At 40.6% G+C, this 25,508-nt stretch overlaps 1 protein-coding gene across 3 annotated transcripts in view; it reads left to right on the top strand.

The window, feature by feature from the left end:
- The window catches only part of LOC149177348 (Cyclin/Brf1-like TBP-binding protein), a 411,187-nt gene that overhangs the window by 278,562 nt on the left and 107,117 nt on the right, over nucleotides 1-25,508 (top strand). For all 3 annotated transcript variants that reach the window (XM_089420099.1, XM_089420101.1, XM_089420100.1), the window contains one exon: nucleotides 2,188-2,268. In XM_089420099.1, coding sequence (XP_089276225.1) covers nucleotides 2,188-2,268 — 81 coding nt within the window. The remainder of the gene's footprint in view (nucleotides 1-2,187; nucleotides 2,269-25,508) is intronic.

Here is a 25,508-nt window from a genome sequence, read left to right as displayed (position 1 = left end):
TATGTTTTTGTGTTTTGCAGATTTTCCCTTTAGCAGTTATTCAGTCCTAGTTAGTACTATGAAGACATATTTTTTCCCTTGATATCATCATATTGTCTTGTGTAATTGTGTATAAAAACCTCTTATAGCCTGGTTTTTCTTGCTTTTGAGTTGCATATGTCAATAACCTCGCCATTCATTTTTGTCGAGGTCAAACTATGAGTCCTACATTTTCTGTTCACCTAGCTTTTTCTTCAGCTCATGCTTCGGTCGAGCGCAGATTTGGGCTATTCACTACATATCATTCAGTATTATGTCTGATAGGTGGGTAATGTTGTAGAGACAATAGGGAAAGTCTTGAGTCATGTTATTGTCTTGTTTCTCCAGTCTACATTGAAACACACAAGTCAGTCTTTTCCCCTCATCCAGCACTAGGGACATGTGCTATATTATTCATACTTTGTGAGGATCACTTCACGTTGGGGAAAAGGAATTCATTGTCACTTTTCTTTCAGTGGCTTACCCTTCATCGACTCCGACACATCATTTGGAGGTTGATCGAAAAGATGAGCACCTTGGTGGTTCTTAGCCTCATTTGCTGTCACTTTGCCTATGACAAAGTCAAGTATCATTGGGCCTTGATTAGATGATCTTTGCTAGTTGTTCAAATCGAGCACATCTTTCACAATTGACGAGTTGTGCTTGTTCCTTAGGGCCCATTGACCGCATTGGCAGATTCCTTCGTGCCTGGCAAGTGCTTTTCTCATTGGCATCTGACTAGGTGGCTATCTGCAATGTATTGATTCAGCACATCATCCACTCAGAGCAGCGTATAGGTTATCTGGTACCAGGTTGTGGTTTTGGATAGGCATGCGTATGGATGAGACCTTTCAGCCCATCAGCCGACCCTTCACATTTGTTGACTCCATTTCCCATTGGAAAGGGACATTGGATCAGTGTGATGAAAATGCTAGACGGATGATAATTCATGATGCACATGCAGCTGCATAAGAACAGAAATAACTCTGGGATCAATAGACTCCACATGCACCCTGCTTGAGCAGGGTCTTCAAACTGGGACATGCCCTCATACGACATGATGGGTAACAGGGTGTTTATAATAATGCAACCCCTTCAATTTTGCGTTATTTCAAATCATCTATTTACAGTCATCCTGCATTATTACTGACAAATTGATAGGCCGGCCTGTCTCTCCAGAATTCAGCATTGTTCTTCTGTATCTATGTCAGGTTTTTAATTTACATCATTAATTGTGGTAATTTTTCCTCCATTATAGGTTTATTTCTTCTGGGATAATATGTCTTCCTTATGTGGATATTCCCTTTTTTAAATAGATTTAAGCTGTCCATGATTATTTTCATATACAAGGTGTTAGGTGCTTGTTTATTGAGGGCTTCTTCACTGTTACGATAACACGATATAAAGAAGCCAAATAATAATTATAATAAGAGACGAGAACCAGATATATATGTGAGAGCAATCATTGCAGTTTTGGGATATTATAGATGAGTTTTAGTGGAAGGAAAACAAAAACTAAAATTTGACAAAAAATTGCAATAATCACGGATGCTTACTGGAAAAATGCAAATTGGACATCTGTATTCCATGTACATCCAGAGAAACAATCATTGACTTCTTATTCCATTTATACTATTTTTCGCAACATTCTAGAAGCAATAGGCTTAGGAAACAATATTCAATAAGGTTAACATTTAAAAAAACTCATGCTCGTGATTTTAAAAATAATATTTAGAAATAACATTCATTGCGGTGGTTTTTTATTTTTCATTTTCTGCTTACGGCATGCCTCTTTGTTCAAATTTAAATGGGAATATACGTTAGAGGAAATCTTTTCTGTCATTATAGGAAATGTAATTCCATTTCCATTGCCTGGATTATGTTTGGAATATTAGCAGTGGGAAAAATTTTCAGGCCAGCAATATCTTTTACAGCTTAGATTTTTTAGAATAAAAGATGCATACTGAATGAGGTAGGATATAGCAAGTGGCTTTGTCTATTTAAGCAGAAGATATCACAAGCTTAGTGTTTATACAAATGAACATCTAAAGTCAGGAATTGTTATTATATTACCATTTGTATATAGCACTATCCCCTTCGGATTTAGCATGAAGACCATTATTTTTGGGCATCAACTGAAAAAAGTTCATATGACTTGAGTGTGTGCAGGTGAGTATCGTGCATATTTGTGAAGCAACATTGACAAAGCGCTTGATTGAGTTCGAAAATACAGATTCTGGCAGTTTGACTGTATGTATTCTATGAATGGTATCACGTTAATTAGGTGCAACAAGAAGTCATTCATGTTTGCTTCCATGTCCTGGCAAAATGAACCAGAGTCATAATGATGCATAGTCCTTGACAAATGAACTTTCTATTTTTTATCTGTTTTCTTGCAAAAAACTGAGGCTAATATTACCAAATTACAAAAGTACATCTCCTTAGATTTCCTCGCCCTTTCAATTCAGGCCAGAAGTACCAACGTATCAGACGTAGCACTGCTATTATTGTCCTTAATATACTTTCTACGTTTCAGGACATTACATATTTATGGCTGTTTCCAGCCAGGAATTCCTTCTGAAATGGTGTGGGTAGGGCAGGAAGCATTGTAATTATGCACCCACTATTTGGGAGTGTGCTTTCAGGCCATACTGTGTTACCGTGGTGTTTGTGGATGGAAAATGGACGGAAACAGCATTTAATATTTTTGCCCCTTTGTCAATGGGATCACAACCTATTATGAGTTTACAGATATAATAATAAATATCTTTAAAGATATATACTGAATGTATTTTGGAAGAAAATCTCTTTTAAAAGGGTTTTTTGATGCAAACTTTTTGCTATAGACAATTTGTAGACATTGTTAGAAATAATGGTCCTATTAAGAACATGTGTATTGATTAGGACTTAGGGGTATAATAAACTAAATAAAGTGATGTAATAATGAACTATCTAATGTAGTAACTTGAGTTTGGAACCAAAAGTATTTGGGGATTTTTTTTTCTTTTTGTAAAGGTGTTTTTGATGCAAACTTTTTGCTATAGACAATTTGTGGACATTGTTAGGAAAAACGGTTCTATTTAGAATTTACATATATTGACTCATTGAGTAGGACTTAGGCATATAATATATTGTTACTAATGAAACTATCTAATGTAGTAATCAGTGGTTAGGTATTTAGGAGTTACAAAACTTACTCATATTATGTAATGACATATTGCATCCTCTAATGATATATGGAAAAATCTACACGTTGTCACTTTAATGTGTGTCCTTGTCCATGCTTGTGTTTAAGAAACTCTCATGTCATCAATGTCACTGTAGGGAGGAATGTAAGTGAAGGACTTGACTGCCCTTTGTGACAAAAGAAGGCACTGAGGGATTGCGTCACCGCTCATACACATGGACAAACAATTTTAAAGAGAAATTTGTGTTTAATAAAAACATTTTTTGAGATTGTGTACCTAGAACCTAGATCTTGTGACTTGTGAAGAACTCTTTTGAGATACTACCAAGGTATCAGAAAGTGCCATTGAGGGAGTAAAAAAGGATGATGAAGATGATGATGTTCTTGAGTTGAATGATGTTTTGTTTGTTCCTATCTTGAAGAAAAATCTTATATCAATTTCATTGGTAGATTTTTCGATATAGAGTTGCAATTGAAGGATAATGGTGTACAGGTTGTGATTGTAGACTAGCAACTTTGACTTTGGCTAGAGGTGTGTGAGATGTGGCCTTACAGGGTACTTGATAATACTGTGGATATTGTACACTCTAGCAAGAAGGTGGTTGGGCCTTCCATTCTTGAGGAGGCATATGCAAAGCATGTGTGGTGGATGCCAAGGATACAAATTCATAAGTATTGTGGATATACTAATTGATTCATGTTGATTTGGGGTAGCATCAAATGTGCACTAGGCCTCAAAATTTTCCAGAAGGCTTAGACGCATGCATTCTCCAATACCCAGAATTGTTTTGTGAAATTCCACCTAGAGAACAGTTTTATTAAAATAATTTTTTTTTTTTATGGGACCCTAAGGCTAAACTTAGGAAATTAAAATAATTAATGGGTATTAATCTAAACTATGGGTGAAACTTCTAGAAGAAGGTAGAGATCAAGTCAAATGATCCTAACCGTTGATTAGAATTTAATCTGGGCCATTGATTGATCAACAAAAGGATTATAAGAGGAGACTTGATGGGCACTTGGAGAACACAGTAGAGGAAAATACTCAGTTACCCAAGTGAGATCGATTTTCTCACTGGTTGAAGTTTTGCAAGAGAAAATCGAATGAGAGGGAGAGTTGCAGGTGAGAAAGGAAGAGAGGGCATCAACACATTCAGAGAATGCAAGGCAGCAAGACGCAAAGTAGGAACATGGTGACGCAAAAAGAGGCAGCGCAAAGGCAAATTGACGCAAAGCCTGCGTGGGCAGCTTGACGTTGAGCTAGTGTGAGAAGTTTGACGCAAAGAGACGCAGAGGGATTCCGGGGAAGAAGAAATTCTTCACCCGGGGTAGAAATTTGTCAAGTAGTGTCTGTAAAATTTCTCATTCCTATTTTGCTGGTTGTAATTTGTACATGAGAATTTGTTGAGAAATAATAAAACCCTCATCTGCTACACTGGTTTTCCCACATTGGGTTTTTTTGGGCACGATTGTCCAAAAATAATTGTGTCATTATGATTGTATTTGTGCCAGTATTTTTTTCTTAGATTTACTTTCTGCAATGTTTTAATTGTGAAGACTATAGTAGAATATATTTTGATATTTTCCGTAAGAACACTGTGAATAACTTATTTCTGAGATAATAAATAGAAGCAATGTTACTTGGGAGCGGGAGCGAAAGCGGGAGCGAAAACAGGAGCGGGAGCGACATTTTCAGAAGCTCCCGGTTTGGGAGCGAATCCTGGAGCGTTTTTTATATAATATAATATATATATATATATATATTTTATATTTTTTATATTTTGATATATATATGTCAACAAAAACATGTAGAATAATGAATTAGATATAAAAAACATAGATTGAACGATACAACAACAATCATCTAGAAGTTATAATCTTCAATGTTCATCAACCACGTCCACAAGTTAGTTACATAGTAACATACAACATATTGAGTCTCATGATTTATCAATCATAAAGTTTCAAGCTTTCAAAATTCAATATATAACATTTATCATCATTGATCACCAAAGTTGTACTTGTAAGCTAAGTGTAACCATTACAACAAATAATATCTAACATGAAATGAAATGTTATAAAATGAAATGAAATGAAACAACTTTCAACTTTCATGAAGCATCATATTCATAATTCATTACTAATGAGTTATAATTGCCAACTTCAAACTTAAATTGTCATATATTGTTTAAAAAAATATCATAATAAATATGAAAGAGTCAATAGCTATTAAAGTTACTAGAAACTAGAAAGGAGAAGTAAATCTATTATCTATTTCTTATGCTTGGGCCTCTTGCCACCACGAGAAATGTCTAATTTTTTAGTCTTGTTGGAAAATCAAGGTCTTTGTCATTAATATCACCCTCTAAGCATTAATATTCAGAGGTATCTTTGTCATTACCTCTATATCTGTATAGGGATCTTTGTCATTAATATCACCCTCTAAGCATTAACATAAGATAGAACAAGCATAGCATGTCAAGTCAAGATTTTGTTTGAGTGATGCGTACATTTTTAGGAGGGTCATGATAGAGGAGTTTGACAACCAATGTCAGTAACATCAAGGTACATAGAAGGATCGATGCTCTTGATTAAATACGAGTTCCATACCCTAATACATGACAAAATTCAATGGAAACATTGCAATCCCCCAATCCTGAAATCCTGAAAAATTGATAAGTCTCCTGGATTTTGAATGAAATCTAAAATTCTACTTTCTCCATATGAAATCCAATGAGGCCAGAACCACTCTCAAACATCCTGAGTCATTTCATGGTAATGTTAAAAATTTAAGCAAATGGATGAAAATGAATATTAAAGAGAATGTCACTTTTACTTTAAGAATTTAACATTACCATGAATGGCATATCAATACTACGGCCTAAACTTGATCATTAAGCTGTCCCACTCAAAAATTATTTGTTTCTTTCAAAAAAAACTGCATTTCAAACATTACTACAAAAAAAAAAAATTGCTAAAAAGGCAAAACGCTCCCGAAAAGGCAGGGAGCGATTTTTTTTTTAGGGAGCGCGCCCCCAAAATCGCTCCCATTTCGGGAGTGCGCTCCCGATCCGCTCCTGAGTCACTCCCACCTGGAGCGCGGATTGGGAGCGGGAGCGACGAGGGGGGGAGCGCTCCCCCGCAACATAGAGTAGAAGAAATAATATTAATTACTGTAGTAGGATTTCTATTTAGAATTTTTCACATGGTATCAGAGCTAAAGGGAAGTAGAAGGAAGAAGCCGGAAGACCCAGTGTTGAAAGGAGAAGGGAATTTGAAATTCTTGTAGGGGTAGTAATTCAAATCTCCCAAGGGCTTGTGCAGTTCAAAGCCAAGAAGATTGGATTTCGTGGGAAAACTCCCTCTGAGTGAGTCAACAAAGAGTTAAGCCTTTCTAATCAAAATTTGTTAGTGGTAGAAGGAACAACGCAACAAAAGATTCAACAAGGAGGGTTGTCTCAGGTGGGACACAATCTTTCCTGCAGCAGTTGCTGAGACAGGTTAGCGTCAAAAATTGGCACAATATGGATACTCAAAGTGTCTTAGATTTATCTACCAGATTAGATAAAGAATTCGCATGCCTAGCAAATTTAGCGTCAGCGGATGTTTGGTACATTGATAGCGGGGCTTCAGCTCCTATGACTGGAGTACGAGAATATTTCTCGAGCTATCAAGAAGAACAAATGGACTTCCAAATTACTATGGGAAACAGAACGAAATGTAGCCTAGTAGGGAGATGCACCATAGCATTTCAGACGGAAGCAGGAACCAACATCCGAGCCACCAATGTTTTGCATGTGCTAGGATTAGGAATGAACTTGATTTCAATGTCCCAGTTATAGGACAAGGGATATGATGTATACTTCATGGGAAAGAAAGTATACGTCAAGCATCCAAGCTGGAAGAAGTAAAGGCAAATTGGGATTCGAAGCAACAAGTTGTATAGATTGCAGCTTGAATCACCAATGGCACTGATAGGCAACAACTATAATGGTGAGAAGGATCGAAATGAATTATGACATAGGCGAATGGGGCTTTTACACCATGGAGCACTGAGGATACTTAAAGAGACTGTTAAAGGAGTACCATTCCCTAGTAGTGAACATGATGACTTATGCAGAGGATGTGTGCAATGGAAGTATGCTAAAGCAGCGTTTTCCAGAAGTAACAATAGAGAAGAATGTGTATTAGGATTAATACACTCATTTTGCGGTCCTATGTCCACAAGAGCTCTTAGTGGTGGCAAATACTTTGTCAGCGTTATTGATGATCACTCCTGAAAAACCTGGATCTATTTCTTAAAGACTAAGGATGAGGTCTTTCATCATTTCCGAGAGTTTAAAGCTCTTGTTGAAAATATGACAGGGAAAAAGATAAAGGTATTGCGTTCAGATAATGGTGGAGAATATACAGACAAAGACTTCACAGGTTTTTGCACAAAGGAGGGCATCAAAAGAGAGTGGACAACTCCATATAATCCGGAGCAAAATGGAGTAGCAGAACAGAAAAACAAAACTATTGTTGGGGCAACCAAAGCTATGTTGTATGATCAGGATCTACCTAGGTATCTATGGGCAGAAGCTTGCAACACAGTAGTGTATATCTAGATTATAAGTCCTCATAGAGCATTAGGGAAGAAACGCCCGAAGGAGTCTTCACAGGGAAGAAGCCGGAAGTCACTCATCTTAGGTTATTCGGAAGCATGGCTTATTGTCACCTTCCAGACGAGAAGTGCAATAAACTAGATCAGACTGCAGAAAAGGGGTATCTCATAGGATATAATGAGACCTCAAAAGCATACAAAATCTACATTCCTAACAACAAGAAGATTGTAGTAAAACAGGATGCAAAGTTCATGGAGGACAGAGCTTTCAGGAAATCTCGTGAGATGCCTGCAGAAGATCAGTCAGGAGATGTTCCATTAGTCCAAGAGCAGCAGGGGCAGCAAGGAGGACAAGCAGGAGGACAAACACTTGGATCGAGTACAGTGACCAGTACTAGTATCTCCTCAGAAGGAGGAAATGCGGTTGGTTTCCAACAGATGGAATGACAGGATCAGGGGGAGGAGTTGGTTGAGCCTCCCACTACCAGTGGTAGAACCAGCAGAGAAGTACGACAAACACTGAGGGATGCAAAGGAGTTTGTTGGAGCTCCTAGAGCCGAGAAGAGGCAGCGTAGACAACCAGATAGATACCAAGCATTGGTAGCTCAGGTTGAAGAACCCTCTAGCTTTCAGGAAGCTATTCAACACCAAGTATGGGTGGATGCCATGGTGGAAGAATACAACTCCATCATGACGAATGATGTCTGGGAAGTAGTACCTAGACCAGAAGATAGATCAGTTGTAGGATCACGATGGATCTACAAGATCAAGTATGCTGCAGACGACAGTATAGAGAAGTACAAGGCAAGGTTCGTGGCAAAGGGGTATGCTCAGAAAGAAGGAATAGACTATGAAGAGACCTTCGCCCCAGTTGCTCAATACACCTCTATCAGATTTGTTATATCCCTAGCAGCTCAAATGGGATGGAAAATTCACCAGATGGATGTCAAGACAACATTCTTGAACGGCGTGATAGGAGAGGAGGTGTATATAGAATAATCCGAAGGCTTCGAAACTCATGAGAAGAGAACTCATGTTTGCAGGTTAAAGAAAGCCCTGTATGGGCTCAAGCAGGCACCTAGAGCATGGTATGGTCGGATCAATGTTATTAGAACTGAACCAGTGATTGAACTGAAAAACCTTGTGGACCAAGAACCAATTGGAATCGGACCAAAACCGGTAAAAAAAGACCTGTTTACCAAAAACACATAAAATATTTATATTGTAAAGAACATATATATTCATGTGCATCCATATGAATCCAAACCATTTATACACAAATATGTTAAAGTTCTCATTTACATAACATGTAAGGGTACACATAACCAAAATAGCATCGAGTGCAATCCATCGCTAAACCGAAAATACATCAACAAATAGGCTCTAGATGGCCTCTAGCATCCAAAACAAAATCATGCTACAACAAATGCCTACACACCATCAAAATCACTGCCTATATTGGGGTCTTCGTCATCAATATAACCATTTAGGCATTAAAATAAGATAGAAGCAAACGTAGCATGTCATGTCAAGATTTTGTTTGAGTGATGGGTACATTTTTAGTAGAGTCATGATAGAGGAGTTTGACGACCAATGCCACTAACATCAAAGTACATAGAGGGCTTGGTTCTCTTTATTAAATATCAATTCCATACCCTGGTACATGACAAAATCCAAATGAAACGTTGCAATCCCCCCAATCTAGAAATCCTGAAAAACTATTAAGTTTACTGGATTCTGAGTGAAATCTAAAATTCTACTTTCTCCATATGAAATCCAACGAGGTTGAAACCACTCTCAAACATCCAGAGTCATTTCATGGTAATGTTAAAAATTTAAGTAAAAGAATGAAAATGAAAGATAAATGAGAATGTAACTTTTACTTTAAGAATTTAACATTACCATGAATTGCATAGCAACACTAGGACCATAGGCTTGATCATTAGGTTGAGGGCCATAAGCTTGAAAATTAGGCTATAGCCTAAGCGAGAATTATAAGTGGGCCAAACAATTGAAAAATAAAAAAATGGGAATTTTTTATGCTGGCCTGCATAGGTACATGGAGTCGGTCCTGAACCAGCCGGTTCGGTGAAATAGGCTGGTTCCATTACAAAATTGACTGGTTTGGTATGGAACCGACCTATTCTGGTTCGGACTGGTTTTGGGCCAAAAACAACCGGACCAGCCGGTTCCACCGGTTCCGGTCTAGTTCTGATAACACTGGGTCAGATTGATAATTACTTGCAGCAGTTGGGATTTTTCAAGAGTGATGTTGATCCCAATCTCTATTATTTGATGGTAGAGAATGAACCACTTATTCTGGTATTGTATGTAGATGATCTGTTCCTAACTGGGTCATCCAGGCTCATCCAGGATTGCAGGAAGAATCTTGAAGCTGAATTCGACATGAAGGACATGGGGTTGTTGCATTATTTTATGGTGTTGGAAGTTTGATAGTAGAATGGGGATATCTTCCTTGGACAAGGAAGGTATGCTACAATTTTTTTGAAGAGATTCAGAATGTAGGATTGTCGACCCATGGCTACTCCCATGATCACCAACTGGAAGAAAATAGATGCATTAGGAGACAAGAATGTAGATCCCACCTTGTAAAGGCATTTGATTAGGTGGCTTATGTATTTGGTCAACACTAGGCCAAACATTTGTTTTGCTGTCAAAACTCTAAGTCAATTCATGGTGTAACCAAAAAGGGTGCATTGGGCAGCAGCTAGACACATTCTTAGGTATGTGCGCGGAACAGTCGGATATGGGTTAAAGTACACTCGAGGGGAGGACGTCAGTTTGAATGGGTTCACTGATGCAAATTGGGCAGGGTAATTCAGTAGTCTAAAAAAGTCCCTCGGGGTACTACTTTAGTGTTAAATTAGGAATGATATCTTGGTGCAGCAGTAAGCAAAAATCGGTAGCTTTGAATTCAACAGACGCAGAATATATGGCAGCCAACACAACTACTTGTGAAGCTATATGGCTCAAAAAATTGCTTGTGAGCTTGTTAGAAAAAGGATGGAAGCAACCAAGGTTTACTGTGATAATCAGAGTTGTATCAAACTCTTTGAGAGTCCAGTATTTCATGATCGATCAAAACATATAGACTTTCATTGTCACTTTATCAGAGACTGTGTTCAGTGTGGGGCATTACAGCTACAATATGTTCCCACAGGAGAGCAGGTGGTCGATATACTCACAAAGGCTCTTAGATGAGCTAAGTTCACTTAGTTCAGAGAACAGATGGGTATGGTCGAAAATTCGTTTCAGTAGCAGCAGTAGTTTGTAGTGCAGGGACATTTGGCAGTGGTAGTGCTAGCAACAGCATAGATGTAGACATTCAGAGGGAGCTGTAGTACGGATGCAGTGTTGGCAGTGGCAGTGTTAGCAGCAGTTTAGTTACCGTAGCAATGCAGTAGTTGGTGAACAACATTTAAGTCATCAACAATGCTTCAGAGTCAGAGCAGTATGCAACAACAATATATTGCTAGAGCACATGCCTCGCTAAGAGGGAGGTTGATTTTGGGTAGCATCGGATGTGCTCTAGGCCTCAAAATTTGCAGGAAGGCTTAGAAACATGCATTCTCCAATACCCAGAAATCGTTTTGGGAAATTCCACCTGGAGACAGTTTTATTAAAATAATTAATTATTTTTAATGGGACCCTAAGTCTAAACTTAGGAAATTAAAATAATTAATGGGTATTAATCTAAACTGTGGGTGAAACTTCTAGAAGAAGGTAGAGATCAAGTCAAATGATCCTAACCATTGATTAGAATCTAATCTAGGCCATTGATTGATCAACGAGAGGATTATAAGAGGAGACTTTATGGGCACTTGGAGAACACACCAGAGGCAGGTACTTAGTTACCCAAGTCAGATTGATTTTCTCTCTGGTCGAAGTTCGACAAGAGAAAATCGAATCAGAGGGAGAGTTGTAGGTGGGAAAGGAAGAAAGGGCATCAACATATTTAGAGAGTGCAAGGCAACAAGATGCAGAGGAGGAACAAGGTGACACAGAAAGAGGCAGTGAGAGGCAGAGGGACGCAGAGCTTGCGTGGGTAGCTTGACGCTGAGCCAGTGTGAGAAGTTTGACACAGAGGGACGCAGAAGGATTCCGAGGAAGAAAAAGTGCTTCACCTGGGCTAGAAATTTGTCAGGAAGTGTCTGTAAAATTTCTCATTCCTATTTTGTTGATTGTAATTTGTACATGAGAATTTGCTAAAGAATAATAAAACCCTCATCTGCTGCACTGATTTTCCCACATTGGGTTTTCCTTTTGAAATTTAATGACTAAAAAAAGTTTCTAACGATCCCAACCCGATTTTAATTTCACCTTATCACTTCCATTCAGTTAAATGCCCTTTCCCATAAACCTATATTCAACATATAGAATTTTGGAAATGAAATTTTCATATTAAAATGAGACTATCAACACAAGCTAAAAATAAATATGGACATAACCAGACCAACAACACACATAAAAATACACACAGATTTTTGGTCAACTTAGACTTAGGCAAAACCCCTTCAATCTTCTCCAGGGAAAACCTGTTAGAGAGCTCTTCAAATTTATTTATCTTTCAAGTTCAGGAAAAATACATTTGCAGACAAAAGAAAACAACAAAATACAACTTATCTCTTTATCCCAAAACTCCTTGAAAATTGTGCCCACTTTGCCTCGATTTTTGTGCCACTTGAAGTTGAAAATATGTATTGTACGGATACGATTTTATGGATTGTACGGATTTCCGTATCACTGTACAGATTTTTTTTTTATATTCTCAAAAACTTCTCTTGAATGGCGTGCAGCTCACAACATTCAATGTTGTTCGTACTATACCTTCTGCTATCTTCTAAACTTTGATTTCCATGCCCAACTTTTCCTTGAAATCACTTCAACTTGCTGCAACAAATTTCTCCTTCAGAACTTTTCTCCAGCTCTCAGCCTCTCTCCAATCTGCTCATGAAGAATGAATGTAGTCTCTCTCTTTCTTTTCCCCCTTTTTGTTTCCCTAAATGACTTTTGGGCAACCCTAAGCTCTAATGGCTCAGATCCATTTAGATCAAGGGATGATAATAAATGTGCATTTAATTCTCACTTTCTATTTTTTAACTCACCCATTAAGTAAAGTACCCACATTGTACTTTATGTCTAAAGTCACTTTTCACTTTATAATTTAACATTGACTTTACCACTTATAAAGTCACTTTCACTTTATAAAGTCACACTTCGGAAAATAATTATTTTGGACGCTTTTCCCTAGGTAGAGAGTAACTCATGGGAAACCACTTGTCCAGGGTATATTAAAAATCAACATTTTCTGGGGACTATTCCTCGAAAATAACTGTGTCATTGTGATTGTATTTGTGCCAATATTTTTTGCTTTCATTTACTTTCTGCAATGTTTTAATTGTGAAGACTACAATAGAATATATTTCGATATTTGCTATAAGAACACTATGAAGAACTTATTTATGAGATAATAAGTAGAAGAAATAATATTAATCACTGCAGTAGGATTTCTATTTAGAAACTCTCACAATTCCAAGCTTGTAGTTGATGTTGTATAATAGAGAGATAGGATTGTTCAATTCTTTTAGAGAGAGGGAGTTGACCTTGATGTTACTCCTGCATAGTCATGTTGTTGAAGTTAGTGCATCAATTGTTAGAGGCTTTGAGGTGCGTGGTGAGATATTCATGTTTAAATATTGTTGTTATCCTTACGTGCTTTTTTGCTTCTACCACGAGGTTGGTATTTCAAGATGCATGGTATTTGTGTAGTAGTCTATCTTTGTGATTTTGATAGATCTCATTGTCTTGTCTCGATCTTGTATGGAGATGAGATAATCTTGGTAGGACATCATGAACAACTCATGATGTGTTGTCTAAATATTTTGGCCTATGAAGTTGTTACAGAGGATGTTGGACTTTTGTAGGATGTTGATGATCCAAGTTTATGTTCCTTCAGATTCATAAGAGGTAATTGTTCTTTGGAGGTCCAAGATGTTATGATAGCATTTTATGTTGTTGGATATAGTGAGACTTCCATAGCTAACAGGGACTACATGTTGAATGTCGTTGACATTGATGCCAATGTCAATCTTTGAATGCTCTTAATAAACGTATGTAGATTGCATCAATTGGACACGTTAATGGACAAGAAGCTGTGAAAATTCCACAACAGGGACCCCCATTGTAGCAACTGATGATATTACTCCTATTTGTTAAATTCCTTTAAACAAATTACTTGCAGTTTTCTATGACAAATATCGTAATACATACAACCTTCACTTAATTTATTTATAAGCAGAAACAAGAGACTGAGCAAAAAAGAAAATACAAAACAAAAGACACCATTATTTTTGGACAAATGTCCCCAGAAAAACCCAATGCGAGAAAAACTGGTGCAGCAGCTCTGAGGGTTTATATTATTAAGTAGTAGTTTCTGAATACAACTCTGGATGCCCTTCCGACAATCTAGTGAGAGAAAAAGACACTGGCAGATAGTGAGATTACCTCACTTCACCAGGGAAATCCCTCTGATCCGGTAGCTGAACTGAGTATCCAAGGCTACAACTGCACTGCCCTTTCGTAGTAACTACGTGGGCCTGCATGGAGCTCTCTGAGGCTTTGCGTCAGCTGCGCACTGTCTCCTTGCCTCCTGGAGCTTTGATATCAACCCTTCCTGGCTATTCCGGCAGCTCCCTGGCAATTTCAGTTTATGCTGGAAGACAACTCTACCTCTGTGCTGACCCTTCTGGGTCAGCATCAGTCTTTCTTGCGTCTGCGCTACCTCCACTGCTGCTTCTCTGCCTCTATGCCGAGTATTCGGGGTTCCAGAGATGATCCTCCAACCCAACTACCGCTGCCCTTCAACTGCAAGAAATCTGCTCTATCGAAATTTCCTCCTGAGAACTTCTCACTTCAGAAATTCGATCTCTTGATCTCTCGGTGTGGTTTCCAAATGACCCTCAAGCCTCTTGTTATATCTTCCTGTTGGACAACCAACGACCTAGATTAACTCTTAATCAAAGGTTCAAATCGTTTTAACTTGATCTCCATCTTTTTCTAGAAGTTTCACCCACAATTAGATTAATACCCAATAATATTTTAATTTTCCTAAGTCTGGACTTAGGAATTGCATTAAAAATATTAATTATTTTAATAAAACCGTTTCTAAGTGGAATTTCCCAAAATAGTTTTTTGGTTCTTTGGAATGCATGTGCCCAAGCCTCCCTGCAAAATTTGAGGCCTAGAGCACATCCAATGCTACCCCAAATCGTCATTCCCTCTTAGCGAGGAATGTGCTCTAGCAATATATGCTGCTACATATTGCTCTGACTCTGAAGCATCATCCTCTGCGCTTCTGATGTATGACATGCTGTCGACCAACTATTGCGCTACTGTTGCAACTGTACTGCTACCTTTGACACTGCCACTGCTAATGCTACATCTGTACTATAGCTCCCTCTCAAATGTTGCATCTGTTATGCTGCTAGCACTGCCACTTCTAACACTGCATCCGTATTGCAACTCAGTTGCTGAGAGAAGAAACTGAAAAAAAATCCAAAATCACTGAACTAATTGTTTTCAGTATGGTACTACGTGAATGTTGGAACTGACTGTTGCTAGTCTCTGCGCTGACCCTCCGAATCTATTGTGTTGCTGCTGACCTCTACTCTGTGCCATCTGCGTTGTTGCCAACTCTGTTATGCGATGCTCAGACTTTGGCGCTCCTAGCTACTGCTACTGTTTCTCCAACACTCCTCGGTACCATCCAACACTAGTCCATCCTGCTACTCTTGATCTGGGCTCCCATAACAATGTATTGATTTGTTGATTTGGGTAGCATCGAATGTGCTCTAGCCATGAAAATTTGTGGAGAGGCTAAAGCACATGAGATCTCCAAGACCCATAAATGGTTTGGGCAGATTCTAACCGGTTTGGGAGATATTAAAATAATTAATATTTTTAATGGAGTTCCTAAGCCTAAACTTAGGAAAAATAAAAAGTATTAATGGGTATTAATATAAAACTGGGTTAGAAGGTTCCAAAAGTCATGGATCAAGCGAAATCTAATCTTAGCCGTTGATTAGAAATTTAATCTCGGTCGTTGATGGACCAACGAGAAAAGCATAAGAAGAGGCTTGAGGGGTAGTTGGAGAACACACCAGAGTGATCAGTCATTCATTTTGCTAGAGCGGGGTTGCTAAGGAAAAGTGAAACAATGTTCAACAACGAGGGGCAATGAATACATTGTAGAGAGGCAGAGTTGAATCAGAGAGATAGCGCAGAGCCTGGAGAGGTTGATGCAGAGGCAACTGGGAGTTGTGCTGACCTAGAAGAGACCAGCGTGGGTGACACAGAGGGCCTAAGGGCTGACGTAGAAGCTTCAATAGCTACGTAGAGGCTAGTAGAGCTGATACAGGGCTAAGAGGCAGCGCTGGGAGGATTTTTGTGGGGCAATCTGGGTGTTGGTGAGCCGGATATGGTGACGTAGTCCCTATCAAAGTGACGCAGAGCAGTGGAAGTTGCAATTGTTGCTGTGGGATCGTTCATCCAGTGATTAATCAGCTGGAATATTTGTCTCCGAGGAGAGGTACTACTGCCGAGGGCATTCTCTGTTGGGTGAGCCATTTCTGGCACCCTAGTTGTATTTTGAAAACTACATATAATAAAACCCTTTGAATAGCTGCACTGATTTTCCCGCATTGAGTTTTTCCGGGGACATTGGTCGAAAAATAATAGTGTCACTTGTGTGCTTGTTTTCTTTCAGTGGATGATTTGTAGATGTTGATACTGTACATGTGTTTATTTTCAATATTTACATGGTAAATAAGTTTGTTAAGTAATTAAACAAGTAGGAAGAAATAAACCAAATAGTACAGGAAGAATTTCTAATGGATTAAACTTAGAAATTCCAACATGGTATCAGAGCGTGGTTGCAGACAACGGGATAACTAAAGGCATCAGCTAGCTAAGTTATAGCAGCAGATTCAATTGTCGTGAGTGATAGAGTTGATCCGTGCAGAAGGAGACAAAGGAAGGAGTGACGCAGAGAGACTACATCATCAGTCTGGGCCATAGAGAGGCCAGCGCAAAGGCTGTGGGAGGCAAAATTAGGCTCACGCAGAGGCCAGGAGGGCTGAAGCAATTGGCTGAGGGAGCTAATTTTCCGGTGCCGGGATCGTGCAAGCCAAGTGGCTCAATCCTTCAGTTGCTAGGGCATAGGACGCTGTGGGTAGTTTGCGGAGCGAAGCTGGTGGGGTACTATTGTTAGAACAGTACCTAACAGGGCAAGACCAAGGTGGAGGGAGTTGCTGTTGAGGCGGATTTCTAGCCAAGGAATCCAGATCAGTGGTGGAGTTGCACAGACCATCAGAGTAGGGCAACTTGACGTTGGCAGAGGGATTTCCAGAAGGGAAATTGAGACTCAGAGGGAGTCGAACCGAGAACTTCCAAGCGAGAAGTTGAGAGACTCAGCAGGAGTCGAATAGAGGACTTCTAGGAGGGAATTAGAGAGACTCAGAGGAGTCAAAAGAAGAGTAGTGAGATAGTCGTAAATGCGATGAGAGATTAGGATAGGCTGAACAGAGCGTCCAACTTTGGGGTCTGGAACGCCAGGATCTTGTCCATTCTAGACAAATATTGCATCAAGGACTTCGCCTTGAAAACAATAGCGATCCCAGTTGACCCAGCTAAAAATGAGAAGTACGAGGAGGCAATGGCCAGGGCGAAATGCATCATCCTTTATGGGGTGAAGGATCATGTGGTGCTGCATATTACCGAAAAGGATATGACAAATGAGATGTGAGAGGCCCTGAAGAAATTGTACCAACATATTTCCGTATAGAGGAATATGTTACTTGAAAATCAGCTGCGGTCATACTAGATGCAGAAGGGAGAGCAAATAGATGTCTTCCTCAGTGGATTGAAGGAGATCTGTGACCAACTAACTTCCATAGGGGCCACGCTAGATCAAGAATTGGTGGTGAGGACCGAATTGAATGCAGTCTCAGAGGATTGGGAGGTATTTTTCCAAAGCATACTGGGCAGGACGAGCCTTCCGGATTGGGAGGAACTGTGGGCGACTCTTCGTCAAGAAGAGATTAGATGGGTGACCAAAGCAGGGAATAACGGCAAAGGGGTCAGAATCAAGAAGGAGGAAGAAGAGAATGCGACTCTAGCATTTGCGTGGAAGCAAGAGAAGAGAAAGAAGAAGGACCTCTCCAAGGTGAAGTGCTTCCATTGTGGGGAACTGGGTCATTTTGCAAACCAGTGTCCTAGGGAGAAGAGTAAGGGAGAGGCTTCTGAGACCAAGGCAGCGCCAGCGGCGGCGGAGAAAGAAGTCGAGGAGGATGACGATTGTGCCATGAGTGCTCATATGCCACTTGAGAAGAAGTGGGGAGACATCGAGCTGTAGTCAGACGAACTATAGGCAATGAGGGGCAGGATCTTTGAGGTACCCAACCTCTTGGATTATACCTTGCTATGGGTGCCTCAAAGAGGAGTAGCAGGACTGACGGATCCAGTTAGAGACGGATGCGGATGGAGCGGCAAAGAGTGCTACAGTGCAGGAGTCCCTGGACAGCGCGAGGCTAGCAGGCTGCAACAGTGCGAGGCACGAGAGTGTTGTACCAGTGCAAGATGGCACAAAGAGGTGTGCAACGATGCGAGATGCAGGGAGTTGTTGCAGCAACACAAAGGTCAGTAGATGGAGCACTTGTGAGCGGCAGAGGAAGCTTCAGCATCAAGAGTCTTTGTAGCCCAACAGGGATGTCAGAGTTGGGTGGATCAATTACTTACTTCTTAGTAACTAAGTTGCAATGCTGTAGCAGTATGCAGTAGCACGATGCAACATGATGAGAGGGGATGTAGTGCAGTTGTAGTGTTGGGAGGATGGACTAGCAGCAACACGGATGCAGAGGGAGTTGCTGTACGGATGCAACAGTTGCAGTGGCAGGGCCATGGGTAGCAGTACAAGATGCAGCAATGCAGAGGATGTTGGGCGGGGAGGCCTAGCATCAACACAGGGACTGGTGCTGAATAATCAGGGTGATACTCAGTGTGGAGTATTACTAGAGCATAGTCCTCGCTAAGAGCGAGTGTTGATTTGGGTAGCATCGGATGTGCTCTAACCATGAAAATTGGTGGAGAGGCTAAAGCACATGAGATTTCCAAGACCCAGAAATGGTTTGGGCAGATTTTAACCGGTTTGGGAGATATTAAAATAATTAATATTTTTAATGGAGTTTCTAAGTCTAAACTTAAGAAAATAAAAATATTAATTGGTATTAATATAAAACTGGGTTAGAAGGTTCCAAAAATCATGGATCAAGCCAAATCTAATCTTAGTTGTTGATTAGAGATTTAATCTCGGTCGTTGATGGACCAACGAGAAAAGTATAAGAAGAGGCTTGAGGGTCAGTTGGAGAACACACTAGAGTGATCAGTCATTCATTTTGCTAGAGCGGGGTTGCTAAGCAAAAGTGAATCAGTGATCAACAGCGAGGTACAATGAATACATTGCAGAGAGGCAGAGTTAGTACCAAGGAGACAGCGCAAAGCTTGGAGAGGTTGACGCAGAGACAGTTGGGTGCTATGCAGAGGTAGCTTGTAGCTGCGCAAAGCCAGAAGAGGCCATCATGGGTGACTCAAAGGGTCTAAGAGCTGATGCAGAAGCTTCAGTAGCGGTGCAGAGGTTCGCAGAGCTGACGCAAGGCCAAGAGGCAGTGCAGGGAGGATTTTTGTGGGGCATACTGGGTGTTGGTGAGCTGGATAGGGTGATACAGTCCCTATCAGAGTGATTGCGTAGAGCCTAGAGGCTCAGTCCTTCAGATGTTGGGGCATAGGAAGATGTGGGGAGTGAAGTTGGTTTGGTGCTGTGGACAAAACAACACCTAACAGGGCAAAACCAAGGTAGAGGGAGTCGCTATCGAGGCAGATTTCTGGCCAAGGAATCCATATCGGTGTTGTAGGTGCGTAGGAGTTCGGAGAGGTGTGAATCAATGGTTGGCAGGCGAATTTCCAATAGGGAAATTGAGCAAAGAACTTCCAGACGGGAAGTAGCGACTCAAAGGGAGTTGAAGAGAGAACTTCCAAAGGGAAGTAGAGATTCAGATGAGTCGATAGGTAGAGCAGAGAGATAGCCATGAACGGACTGAGGGATCAGGTTAGGCTGGACAGGGTGTCCAACTTTGTGGTCTGGAGGGCCAGGATCCTGTCCATTCTAGATAGACATCGCATCAAGGCCTTCGCCTTCAGAATAGTGGCTATCCTAGTTGACCTGGCTAACAATGAGAAGTACGAGGAGGCAATGGCCAAGGCGAAATGTACGATCTTTGATGGGGTCAAGGATCTTGTGGTCCAACATATTGCCAAGAAGGAGACGGCAAAGGAAATGTGGGACGCCTTGAAGACATTGTACCAGCATACTTCCGTGCAGAGGAAGATGTTACTTGAGAATCAGCTGCGGTCATACCAGATGCAGAAGGGGGAGCAGATAGATCACTTCCTCGGTCGGTTGAAGGAGATCCAGGACCAACTGACTTCCATAGGGGCCACACCGGATCAGGAGTTGATGGTGAGGACCACACTAAACGCAGTCTCCGAGGAGTGGGAGACATTTGTCCAGAGCATTCTGGGCAGGGTGAATCTTCCAGATTGGGAAGAATTGTGGGCAGCTCTTCGCCAAGAAGAGATCAGACGACTGAGCAAGACGGGAAGTAGCAGCAAAGGAGTCTAGATCAAGAAGGAAGAGGAAGAGGATGCAGCTCTGGCATCTGCAGGAAAGCAGGAGAAGAGGAAGAAAAAGGACCTCTCCAAGGTCAAGTGCTTCAACTGTGGGGAATTGGGTCATTATGCAAACTAGTGTCCGAGGAAGAAGAACAAGGGAGAGGCATCTAACTCTAAGGCAATGTCAGCGAAGCCGGAAAAGGTGGTAGAGGAGGATGACGATTGTGCCATGAGGGCTCATGTACCTCTAGAGAAGAGGTGGGGAGACATCGAGCTGTAGTCAGGAAGACTGCAGGCGATGAGGGGTCGGATCCTTGAGGTACCTGACCTCTTGGATTATACCTTGCTACAGGGGCCCCGAAGAGAGAGTAGCAGGATTGACGAATGTCAGTAGAAACAAATGTGGATGAAGCGGCAGAGAGTGCTACAGTGCAGGAGTCCCTGTGCAGCGCACGACTAGCAAGCTACAACATTGCGAGAGGCACATAGAGGGTTGCAACAGTGCAGGATGGCACATAGAGGTTTGCAATGGTGCAAGAGGCAGGGAGTTGTTGCAGCAGCGCAAAGGCAGTAGAGGGAGCACTTGATAGCAGCAGAGAGAGATTCAACATCAGAAGTGTTTCTAGCCTGACAAGGATGTCAGTAGTTGGATGGATCAGTTACTTACTTCTCAATAATTGAGTTGCAGTGCAATAACAGTTAGCAGTAGCACGATGCAACATGATGAGAGGGGGTTGCAGTGCAGATGCAGTGTTGGGAGAAAGGACCAGCAACATCACAGATGCAGAGGGAGTTGTCGTACGGATGCACCAGTGGCAGTGGCAGGGCCATGGGCAATAATACAGGATGCAACAATGCAAAGAATGTTGGGCGGGGAGGCCTAGCATTAGCACAGGTACTGGTGCCATATAATCAGGTTGATGTTAAGTGTGGAGTATTACTAGAGCATAGTCCTCGTTAAGAGGGAGTGTTGATTTGGGTTAGCATCGGATGTGCTCTAGCCACGAAATTTGGTGGAGAGGCCAAAGCATATGAGATCTCCAAGACCCAGAAATGGTTTGGGCAGATTCTTCCTGGTTTTGGAGATATTAAAAAAAATTAATATTTGTAATGGAGTTCCTAAGTCTAAACTTAGGAAAAATAAAATATTAATAGGTATTAATATAAAACTGGGTTAGAAGGTTCCAAATGACATCGATCAAGCCAAATCTAATATTAGTTGTTGATTAGAGATGTAATCTCGGCTTTTGAAGGACCAACATGAAAAGTATAAGAAGAGGTTTAAGGGTCAGTTGGAGAATAAACCAGAGTAATCAGTCATTCGATTTACTAGATTGGGGTTTGCTAGAGTGGAGAGGCCAGAGGGCCTGTGTCATCCACGCAGAGGGCCATAGAGGTTGCGCAGTACCTCAGAGGTCTGATGCAGAGGGTTTTGAGGCTGATGCAGAGACCAGGAGGGCTGACGCAGTGCTTCATTTGTGCTGGAGAGGGTTTTGTGGGGCAGATTTTCTAAATATTTGCTTCTGAATAAAGAGGTATTACTGTCGGTTATTTTTCTCTGACGAGTGAGCTAGTTTGGCACCCAGTTGTACTCAAGGATATACTACATAATAAATAACCTTCAAAATTGTTGCGCAGGTTTTCCTGCATTGGGTTTCTTTGGGGACGAGTTGTCCAAAAATAACGGTGTCACTTGTGTTATTTCAGTTGTTGATCTGCAGATGGTTGAGACTGTATTGTGTTTATTTTGATGTTTATATGTTTAAATAACTTGTTCGTAATTAACAAGTAGAAGAAATAAACCAGAAGAATACAAATAAAAATTTCTAACAGATAGACTTAGAAATTTCAACAGAAGACAACTCTGCCTTTGCGCTAACCCTTCTGGCTCTGCGTCAAGCACTACGTGGGCCCTCCTGGCCTAGAGTCAGCCCTTCCTGGGTCTGTGCTGCCTCCACTGGTGCTTCTCTACCTCTTTGCTGAGTATTCAGGGTTCTAGAGATGATCCTCAAACCCAACTATCTCTGCCCCTCAACTGCAAGAAATATCCTCAATCGAAATTTCCTTCTGAGAACTTCTCACTTCAGAAATTCGATCTCTTGATCTCTCGATGTGTTTTCCAAATGACCCTCAAGCTCCTTCTTATATCTTTTATGTTGGACAACCAACGGCCTCGATTAACTCCTAATCAAAGGCTCAGATCGTTTTGACTTGATCTTCTTCTTTTTCTAGAAGTTTCACCCACAATTAGATTAATACCCATTAATATTTTAATTTTCCTAAGTTTAGATATGGAACTCCATTAAAAATATTAATTATTTTAATAAAATTGCTTATGGGCGGAATTTCCCAAAATGGTTTCTGGGTTCTTTGGAATGCATGTGCCCAAGCCTCCTAGCAAAATTTGAGGCCTAGAGCACATGTTCAAATTTCTAAGTATTACCCGTTAGAAATTTTATCTGTATTCTCTAGTTTATTTCGCCTACTTGTTTAATTACTAACAAGTTATTTAACCATATAAACACAATACAGTCTCAACCATCTATAGATCAACAACTGAAAGAAATAGACAAACACACAAGGGACACCGTTATTTTTGGACAATCGTCCCCGGAAAATCCCAACTTGGGAAAACCGGTGCAACAATTCTGAGGGTTTTATTGTTAAGCAACTTTTCTTGAGTACAATGGTTGCCAAACTCGCTCACCTGACAAAGAACATAATATGGCAGTAATACCTCCCTTTGGAAGAAGATATTCTAAAAGTCTGCTCCATGAAACCCTCTCCAACACCTCTCTAAGGCACTGCATCAGCCCTTCTAGCCTCCGCATCACCCTGAAACCCTCTGCGTCAGCCCTCTGAGACTCTGTTCAGCCTCTTTGGCCCTCTGCGTCAATTCTGCAACCTCTGCGTCAATCACGCTAGCCCTCTGGGTCTCTGCTGGCCTTTGCGTGGCTCCCTCTGGCTTTGCATCTGCCTCTCTGCCTCTGCGCTGGTCTTTCGGCACTATCTCTACCTCTGCGCTGGTCTTTCGGCACTATCTCTACCTCTGTGTTGGTCTTTCGGCACTATCTCTGCCTTTGCGCCTTGCACTCATTGCCCCTCGCTACAATCTTGATCACTGGTTCGATTTCTCTTAGCAAACCCCGCTTTAGAAAATCAAAGTGATTGATCACTCTGGTGTATCTCCAATTTACCCTCAAGCCTCCTCTTATACGTTTTTTGTTGAGTCTTCAACGGCCGAGATTACATCTCTAATCAACACCTAAGATTAGATGTGGCTTGATCCATGTCATTCAGAACCTTCTAACCCAGTTTTATATTAATACCCATTAATATTTTATTTTCCTAAGTTTGGACTTACGAACCCATTAAAAATTATTAATTATTTTAATCAGTGTTGTTAAAATCGCGATAAAATCGCGATTTTATCGGAAAATCGCGATTTTTTCCCCTTCCCGCTTAAATCGCGATTTTTATACGAAAAAATCGCCTATTTTTTTTTGCCGATTTTTACTGAAAAAATCGCGCTTTTTTCAAAAAATCGCGATTTTTTCGAAAAAAGCGCGATTTTTAACGAAAAAATCGTGGGGGCTCAGGACATCATAGTTTTATAACTTTTTTTGGGTTTTTTCATGCAATGTTTTTTGAAAGAAACAAATAATTTTTGAGTGGGGTAGCTTAATGATCAAGTCTAGGCCCTAGTATGGATATGCTATTCATGGTAATGTTAAATTCTTAAAGTAAAAGTGACATTCTCCTTAATCTTCATTTTCATCCTTTTACTTAAATTTTTAACATTACCATGAAATGACTCAGGATGTTTGAGAGTGGTTCCAGCCTCATTGGATTTCATATGGAGAAAGTAGAATTTTAGATTTCATTTAAAATCCAGCATACTTATCAGTTTTTCAGGATTTTAGGATTGGGAGATTGTAATGTTTCCAGGTGACACCACCTGCCCGGGCTACCCCTGCCACCAGTAGAGGACGTGGTCTACCTCCTATAGATCCTACTTCTAGTTCTTCAACGTCTAGATCACATCAGACTCCACTGCCATTTCCACCTGCACGGGCACCAGCATCTACATCTAGAGGGAAAGGGAAAGCTGTGGCATTTTCTCGCAAGAGGGGCAGAGGAAATCAATAGGATTAGACTTTCATTTTATTGTATATGACATTATGACATGATGAGATACATTATCATATTTTTTGTTGATATTTTGAGGCTGAGTTGGGACTTACTATTCAGGACATGATTCAATGTTATGTGTGATTTTAGCGCTAGAAATGATATTAAACATCTTATATATTAGTTTTTTTATCATATTTATGTGTCAATGTATTTATTTTATGTTGTAGATGGTTTAGATATTTAAAAAATTGAAAAAAATTGAAAAAAATTGAAAAAAAATGAATATTTTTGTGCCAAACGCTTTTTTCCCGCTTTTAACGATTTTTTTCCGCTTTTTTCCCGGCGCCGATTAAATCCCGCTCGCGCTTTGTGCAACATTGATTTTAATATCTCCTTCACCAGGCAGAATTTCCCCAAACCATTTATGTGTCTTGGAGATCACATGTGCTTTAGCCTCTAAACAAATTTGCGTGGCTAGAGCACATCCGATGCTACTCAAATCAACACTCCCTCTTAGCGAGGAATGTGCTCTAGTAATACTCCACCACTGAGCATCACCTTGATTATATGGCACCGGTACCTATGATGATGCTAGGCCTCCCCGCCCAACATCCTCTACACTGTTGCATCCTGTACTGCTGCCCATGGTTCTGCCACTGCCACTACTACATTTGTACGACATCTCTCTTTGCATCCGTGTTGCTGGTCCTTCCTCCCAACACTGCATCTGCATTGCAGCCCTCTCTCATCATGCTGCATTGTGCTGCCCATAGCACTACCACTGCTACTGTTGCAGTACAACTCAGTTACTAAGACGATGGT

Source organism: Pinus tabuliformis, chromosome 4_1, assembly GCF_031772625.1.
Source record: "Pinus tabuliformis cultivar Carrire ecotype Pingquan chromosome 4_1, CPIR1, whole genome shotgun sequence".
Classification (NCBI taxonomy): Eukaryota; Viridiplantae; Streptophyta; class Pinopsida; order Pinales; family Pinaceae; genus Pinus; species Pinus tabuliformis.
This window is presented reverse-complemented; position numbering and strand designations above follow the sequence as displayed.